Source organism: Amphiura filiformis, chromosome 14 (assembly GCF_039555335.1).
Source record: "Amphiura filiformis chromosome 14, Afil_fr2py, whole genome shotgun sequence".
Lineage (NCBI taxonomy): Eukaryota > Metazoa > Echinodermata > Ophiuroidea > Amphilepidida > Amphiuridae > Amphiura > Amphiura filiformis.
Window position 1 is genome coordinate 16,700,742 of NC_092641.1, and position 7,889 is coordinate 16,708,630.

The 7,889-nt window shown below is 37.8% G+C and overlaps 2 protein-coding genes across 2 annotated transcripts; both read right to left on the bottom strand.

Annotated features, from left to right (window-relative positions):
- Nucleotides 1-99: 99 nt before the first annotated feature.
- Nucleotides 100-2,895, bottom strand: LOC140169239 (sodium-coupled monocarboxylate transporter 2-like). Its single transcript, XM_072192495.1, has 4 exons — nt 2,867-2,895; nt 2,107-2,210; nt 611-771; nt 100-307 (listed from the first exon to the last, which is right to left on the bottom strand). Exons 1-4 carry the CDS (start codon nt 2,893-2,895, stop codon nt 134-136), a joined length of 468 nt encoding a protein of 155 aa, XP_072048596.1. The 3' UTR covers nt 100-133.
- A 4-nt stretch (nt 2,896-2,899) lies between these two features.
- LOC140169777 (sodium-coupled monocarboxylate transporter 1-like) lies at nt 2,900-7,498 on the bottom strand. Its single transcript, XM_072193082.1, has 7 exons — nt 7,422-7,498; nt 7,005-7,134; nt 5,905-5,993; nt 4,930-5,039; nt 4,052-4,119; nt 3,499-3,585; nt 2,900-3,052 (listed from the first exon to the last, which is right to left on the bottom strand). The coding sequence occupies exons 2-7, from the start codon at nt 7,116-7,118 to the stop codon at nt 2,987-2,989; spliced, it is 534 nt and encodes a 177-aa protein (XP_072049183.1). The 5' UTR covers nt 7,119-7,134; nt 7,422-7,498; the 3' UTR covers nt 2,900-2,986.
- Between the last annotated feature and the right edge of the window lie 391 nt (nt 7,499-7,889).

Below are 7,889 nucleotides of genomic sequence, written 5' to 3' on the forward strand. Positions count from 1 at the left end.
CCCACCCCAACATACACACTCCGGCGCCACCAGACATATACACCCAACACAAAGAACCCCACCCCACCCCACCCCACCCCACCCCTTCTCACCCACCCACACACAAAACACATTCATCAAATGATCAGTGATGTTATAGTTTTGTTGATGCATCTCCATTATCCTCATTTTCCTCCTCGATAGTTGTGTCGACCTTCTTCTTCCGGTTAACTCGGAAATATTCTTTATCTTCTTCATCAATTCCAACTCCGACATCTGATGTTTCAATTTTAGGCAGATAACCATTGGGTTGGTCTTTTACAACTGTCTGCAAAATTAATCAAAGACACTAATAAGTAAAACCGCATTGTTTTCGAAACCTACTTCCTGATGTATCAGAATAATTTAATATGATACTGACTGATTCTTTTATAATTGTCTACACTCTTATTTCAGTAAGTAATCCAATTTTAAATTTATGTATAAATGATCTGAGTTTGAAATCATTCAGATTTATGTTTGAAAATTTAAATCTTATGAAAACTGCGGTGAGGTCAGAAACCCAATTGGGTTATGGAAATGTCTTTAAACATCCTCTGAAACATTCACAACCTAGCTACATTTGACTCACCACGAATTCAGCCTGTGACCCTTCCTTTTCGTGGAACTTATTCTCATCATGTCTCACCCCACACCATAGAAATCGCCTCCATTTTGCCGGCAGACAACACATGACAATATCAAAGATTGGCGAGATGAGACCAGGCTCTAGCTCACTAGGCTTTTGTGCACCTGTTAAAAAATATATCCTCATTATATATTTGTATATTACATACGTGTGATGGTATGCAAATGACGTTTTCTGTTTTAAATGTGAATAAAATAGCCATGTGCGGGAGGGGAGGCACTCCAACTTTGAAGGTGACGCGTATGTAGGGCTGTTTAGACCCCCTTTTCAGCGTCGCTGTCACCTAAACTTGAAAAAACTTGAAATTTAAGCCATTTAGAACTAGAAATTCAATGTTCAAGGTTTCTGTGGCGCTGTTTCGGCTCTCACCCAAAGGTAGTCAGGCTCATATCACACACTATAGGTGGCGCTATTCGTCCATAGGGAAGTGGAATGTGCCTGTACAGTCCAAAAATGGCTTTACTGTGGGGCTCAATGGAAAAAATTACTAAAAATTAATTTTGACAACCAAAACCTAAGTGATGTTGACTTATGTTGGTACTGGCATGATACTGGATTCATAAACTATCACATAGTGCAATCCATGTTCCACCAAGTTGACACTCGATTTAGCTCAAAAGCAATTTGTGTGTAAATCAAGACCATCCAAAACAGCTTTCTTACAGTAAAGAATAGGAGGTCATCTGGGGTCACATACAGTAGTGTACATTGTACATGTGCCTGCTGTCACAATTTCACACACAAAATGTTGGTCAATTTGGTGACACTATTTTTGTCTGTAACTTCAAAAGTATATGCACTAGAAACATGATTGACCCCTTATTGTTTAGGTAATTTGATTCTCTCAAATGAAAGAACTATCAGCTAAAAATATTGAACTTCAAAATTTTATGAACATACCTACCAAAGGTTACATTTAAAAAAGGTCACGTTCTCACCCAATGACCCCATATTTTTTTTACATTTTGCTCTCACCGAATGCCCCTTACTGCGAAAGTGCCAGCCCTACACCTATATCCATTTCATATTGAAGTGCCCCCGGGAAAAGAGCATTGTAATGGATGCATCATAAAGTGCATTATTTGAATCAGTGTGATGTAAACTATTGATTACGTGACGTAGGAATGCCTTACGGTTGACGGAATTAAAATAAAGCCATGTATTTCAATTGATAGTTTTTGTATGGTAAACAAAGTGATTAACGACATATAGTCAAATGCAGCAAAACTTTGACGAGCGCGACTACCGTGATGTTGCAAATTCGGCGCTAACAACGCGTACGGCGCACAGTTCATTCATAAATTTCCACTCAGCAACAACATATCGCCTTAGCAGCCAATCAGAGACAAGTGCGTGCAACGCAGTAAATACGCGATGTATCCTTACAATACGCGCTCGTCAAAGGTTTACTGCATTTTAGTATAGTCCTATTTAAATACCTGTTATGAAGCTAACTGTTAGCCCAAAGACAATTACCGACGCAACAGCCACTCCACTGTACCACAAGTAACTCATACCGTACCACCAATCTTCTAGACCAGTTCTGCAAAAATAATTTGTTTAAAATTAATGTATGATTTATTGAATGAATGAATGAATGAATGAATGAATGAATGAATGAATTAATTATTAATTAATGGATAAGTGAATGGACGAACTAAAAAGGCATTTCGTGATCTACAGCCTCGTCAAAAAAAGTTGAGATTTTATACCACTGGAACCTCTGCCAGATTAATTCGTTTAGCAAAAATATTGTCAAATTGGAGCAGTGTAATACACATAATCATGCATAAATCACAAACGCAATTTTGGGAATAAGCTTTTTTCGTGAATATGTACTGAAAAATGTCATAAAAAGAGGATGCTAGGATCACGAAATCCTCCTTAATTAAACAATAAATAAATAAATAAATAAATAAATAAATAAATAAATAAATAAATAAATAAATAAATAAATAAATAAATAAATAAATAATGAAATTATTAAATTAATAAATAAATAAATAAATAAATTAATGCATGCATTCATTCATTCATTCATTCATTCATTCATTCATTCATTCATTCATTCATTCATTCGTATAAGTGGCAGTAGGAACGAACGTCGGAAATAACTCTATCGGACATAATGTACCTTCCTACAATGCAGATATAATCAATTTTTGACACAAAGTGCATGAAGACACAAAAAATACTAACGGTGGTTCTGGAGTCCACGGTGATGTCATGGGTTGAGGTGTTGTCGTGTACGGTAGTGGTGTAGTCGTAGGAACGTACAGTTTTCGATCGTCAAGAAGAGTTTCGAACTTGGTGGCGGGTTCATAATAGCACCGATACCAACCCAGAAAGAGAACCGAGACCTGCAAGCAAACCAATGGCAGCACCCTGAAAGGAAATTTGTCATGAATATTACTATTATTCTGTATTCATTTCATTGCACCAAAGGTCACCAAAAGGGTTCAACACATCACCAGAGGACTTCTTTTGATGAAGATGTGTGTTACACATCGAAAATTCAAGGTTATTTGGATTTTATGTGCTGAAAGTCAATTCAAACTTGTTTAAATCAATTTTTATACTTAATGTAGTTTCGTATTACATTTTGTGTTAAAATGTATTTAAATGAAATATGTGTAGTAAAAATAAACGGAATAGAGATCAAGATTGTGACAGAAAAGAAGGGTCACAGAAAAGTAAGGAAGTGGGGGAAGAGAGTAAGAAGGTATGAAAGAGATGACAAACGGAGACGAGACAGGGACAGTAGAAAGAGGAAATGTAAAGCTAGAAATTGAAATCAGAATACTTGGTATTGATAGTAAAGTAATACTTACAGTTGAATTGCACCATGGGAAAAACATGGCTAATGTAAACAACCCCAGCAGAGGGCCGCCAATCATACCAAATATAGTAAGAGCAGCCTGGATAAAAAATAAAAGTGGTCAACATCTCAAAGCTGTTTTTTGATATCGCTATTCCTATATAGGAAAGGGGCATTGTGTCAATAATCTAGAAAAAAGGGAGGAGGTGATTAATGATAAGGTTTCATCTTTCTCATCTTCATTTCCCTTGAACATGCTGAAAAGGGACAGAGTCTACCCTTATCCACCTGACTTTTGCGACTGAACAAACATTTATAAAACAAGTGAAACATAAAAGGTTGCTGGGCGGGAAAAATCATACACACACTGCACGAAAAACGCGCTGAAAGAGAAGAATTCGACAAACTGTAAGTTAAACGCAGAGATGATGAAACATTACGTCGTGGTGCCGAAAAATGGTCACAAAATGGTTTAATTTGTTTTTGTAACATACCAGGGGAATTCAAAGGTGACTAAAATGGGGAAAAAGAAGTTAGATTATGAAATAGATGTTCCTACAACTTACGGACAACACGTCTCCCATAGCAGCAGCAACATAAGCCATCAAAATAGAAAGAACACCATAAGCCAAGGCTATCAATGACAACAAGAACACGTGTACAAACAGATTTATAAAATGAGTTTGATTTGGTTGATTAAATTGGGGGACCCATTACTAATGGGTTATATTAAATTACCGTAAAAACTTGATAGTTAGCATATGTTATTACTATCGAGCACAAATATGAAGAGCCCATCCACAAAAGTGTAAATGGTTTGGAGCAAATCATCGATACACATAGTTATATACGAACAAGTAAATATGCAAATGTGTGTCTCAACCCCATTAGCTCAGTTAGTAAAACAATTTCATGTTTTAAAAAGCGCTCGATAGTAAGCACATATGAAAACTATCGAATCTTTTAATTAATTAATTTATTATTCATTAGGCATTTCAAAAAATTAGCAAAATTAGACCAGCGAGCAAGGGCTGCCAGGGCCCAACAAAAGTGGCAAAAAAAGCACTGACATCTAAAGGATGAGTGGACCCCATGGTAATGGTATATAGGATAAGAACTACAAGCAAGTTTGCGGGCACGTTTGATTGAGAGGAAGACCAGGAGGTTGCTTATGGCAGACCCTTGTCGCTCATTGTTATTAATTAAAGGTTAGCAAATGAGTATCAATTGTTGGGAGTGAAATTGTACAAAATAATGCTCGCGTACTGAGATGTTGATGCATCTATGCACGAGCCATAGACATATCAACATCTCAGTACAAGATAGCTCTTAATATCCTTTGAAAATATCTCGAAACTTTTTATGTTGATGCCTATGGCTAGTACGCAGAGCAATGAGACGGGGAGTTCGTACAATCTTTCACATTAATAACAATATATCATACCAAGCCCCTTGGTGATCCAGGTATACTTCGTTTCACTAGGATTAAAGAACGGCTTCACAACGTCTTCTGCTACTACCGCGGCCAGAGAATTAAGACCCGATGACACCGTACTGTTGGGATCAACAAATAAAGACTTCCATTAACCATTTCCAAGTAAGAATAGTTATGATCGATAAATCGCTGGTAAAATGGTAAAGATGATTGCGGATTTTGTTATTTTCAATCGACGTTTTAGAAGAGAACCAAGAAACTTAGTAGAGCAATTTTTAAACGTTACTGTCGTTATAAAATGAATAGAGCAATTTTTAAACGTTACTGTCGTTTTAATTGACCTTTTCGGTAAATCACATAAGCCCTTGCGAGTATGCCTACACATGAGAACTCGTCATTTGACGTCACGCCGACTTGCAATGCGCAGAAACGATGTTAGTCTCGGTCCCAACCGATTTGTGCTCCTTCGTCACTAAATGAACCGTCTGGCGACAACCTCATAGTACGTCTTTCCTGATTGGCTGAATTAACTCAGTAAAATATGAAGTTGCCAAATGAGGCAAGTTGATGGACAGCCATGCGGTGGTGTAAAATCAACACAATGTATGTGAGTACGCGCTGCGAGTCGCTGACATGAAAGGCGATACAGGCGATTGGCGCCTCAGTGGCTGCAAGCTAGCGTACATTTTGTGTTTGCGGTATCTACAAAATACTTACACACGTCACGCCTTAATTCATCAGCCATATGGGTTCCATAGCCAATTGAAAACCTTTTCATTTGGAACATCGTTAACCAATTGTCTCGGTTCTCGCCAGACGGTTTGTTTAGTGACGGAGGAACACAAACCGGCTGGGACCGAGACAATAACGATGTTCGATAAACAATGTGCGCCTCGGCGCAGATCGGCGTGACGTAAAATGACGAGTTCTCATGTGTACTCGCAAGGGCTTATGGGATTTAGTTAAAATGTCAATTAGACCTACCTGAGTGCACCACTGAACATTGCAGCGACAAAAAGTCCTGGTAGTCCTGGAAAATCGCCTAAAATATCCATCACTAGGTACGGAACAAGCTGTGAAAAAATTATTACAAATTGTATTTATTTTACAAGCGACACCCACACCTATAATTAACGAGTCGACATGGTCACCGTTGGCGATATACACCCGCGTCTGTCAGCGTTGCCATGGTAGATGTGAGTCAGTACAATGGACAATAGTTATTTTTTCCATAAATAGCAAAAACATTCAATAGTAATTGACCAATCAATTATAGGTTAATGAATGCGTATTTTTTATTGGGAGAGAAATTAGACAAATAAATGCACGCACGCTGATGTTGATGCGTCTAATGCACGAGCCCCGAAGGGGGGAGTGCATTAGACGCATCAACATCAGCGCAAGTGCATTATTTTGTCTAATTTCTCGAGCAATAAGTAATACAGTGGAGCACGTGTGGCCGAGTGGATAAGGCGCCCGACTCATAATACATAAGTTGTGAGTTCGAGCCCCGCTCGTGCCAACGTGTTGTGTCCTTGGGCAAGGCACTTTATCCTCATTGCCTACTTGGGGGGGATGTGGTTGGGATGGATTGGATGTTTGTATAGTTGTTTGTTTCAATGTTGCAATATTGGCGCTGATTAAGCTGCTGCCTGCAAATTGCATTGTGTCTGTTTAGGTGTGTTTAATGTACAATTCTAGCGGGTCACGATTAGAGTTTGAAATAAAAACCTTCCTTTTTTTTTTTTTAATACAAGTTTATTAATCTATTTCATACACGAGAAGAAAAAACCACGTGATTTTTACTTTTTTTATATAACAACTTCTCACTAAAAATGTTGGAAAACAGAACCAATTATAAATGCATCAACCCGCCCGAAAAATGAATCAATCCTACGCGACGCGAACGCGCGCGAAACACTGCGAGTAGTATGCGGAGTTCACAATATACATAATCAATGCATGTTTCGTACTTTTCTAACAGCTTTTCTGATTGGCTGCTTTGATATAGGAGTGTATGAAATGATAATAATGTTTGTATGAGTTATATATCATGTAATATATAAACATACAGTTACAAATACCTGATCTGTTGCGTTGACCCATCCTGCTGTGTAGGGATCACATCCAGGATATTGTGCGTACATGACTAAGCCTGCCATGCACGCACCAGATAATACGATTCCCAAACCAAGCATGTTAAGATATAAAGCACTGAAAATGAACGATGAAAATGATATTAGAATAAGTTACTGTAGATTGTAGAAAGATTATGAAGTTGTTTTGGCATTGGAGTTGACTTATTCGAAGTAACGTATGTTTGGTGTAAAACCAATGTCTAAATTAATTAATTACGTCATATACAGTATTCAACCTTATTATTTGGATATCTCAGTCCATCAGACCCAACGTTTCAAATAATCCAGAATGTTTGATTCTTCAATATTTTGAAGTTGTAATACAATTTAAACGCATTTCACGGTTTCTTTTGGTGTCCTCACCCACGAGCGTGATTAATTGTTTTACAGCTGATGTATCGCTGAACCTGTGACTGATTCACGCCATATATGGCCAACCAAAGTAGAGTCCCTCCAACGCAGACGGACCAAAACGTATGACGAATTCGAGGATCAGCCTCAAAACTGGAATGGTAAAATAACAGAAACATACAGAAAATTAGGTAATAATTATTACTCGTTCCACAAACCAACGCATTAGAATGATTTATTTCGCAGCTTAGTTAGATATCGCTATTGTCTGATACCATTATACCTATAAATCAAAGTAGTACCTTTCTCACACAGATTGACCAAATCGTTTCTCAAAACTACATGTACTTAAGAAATAAAGGGTAATGCATGATCCTTTACACGAAAATAATGTGTCCGAGGCAGTAAACACGTAAATAATGGGTGAGGCGCAGCCGAACCCATTATTTAAACGTTTTTACTGCCGAGGACACATTATTT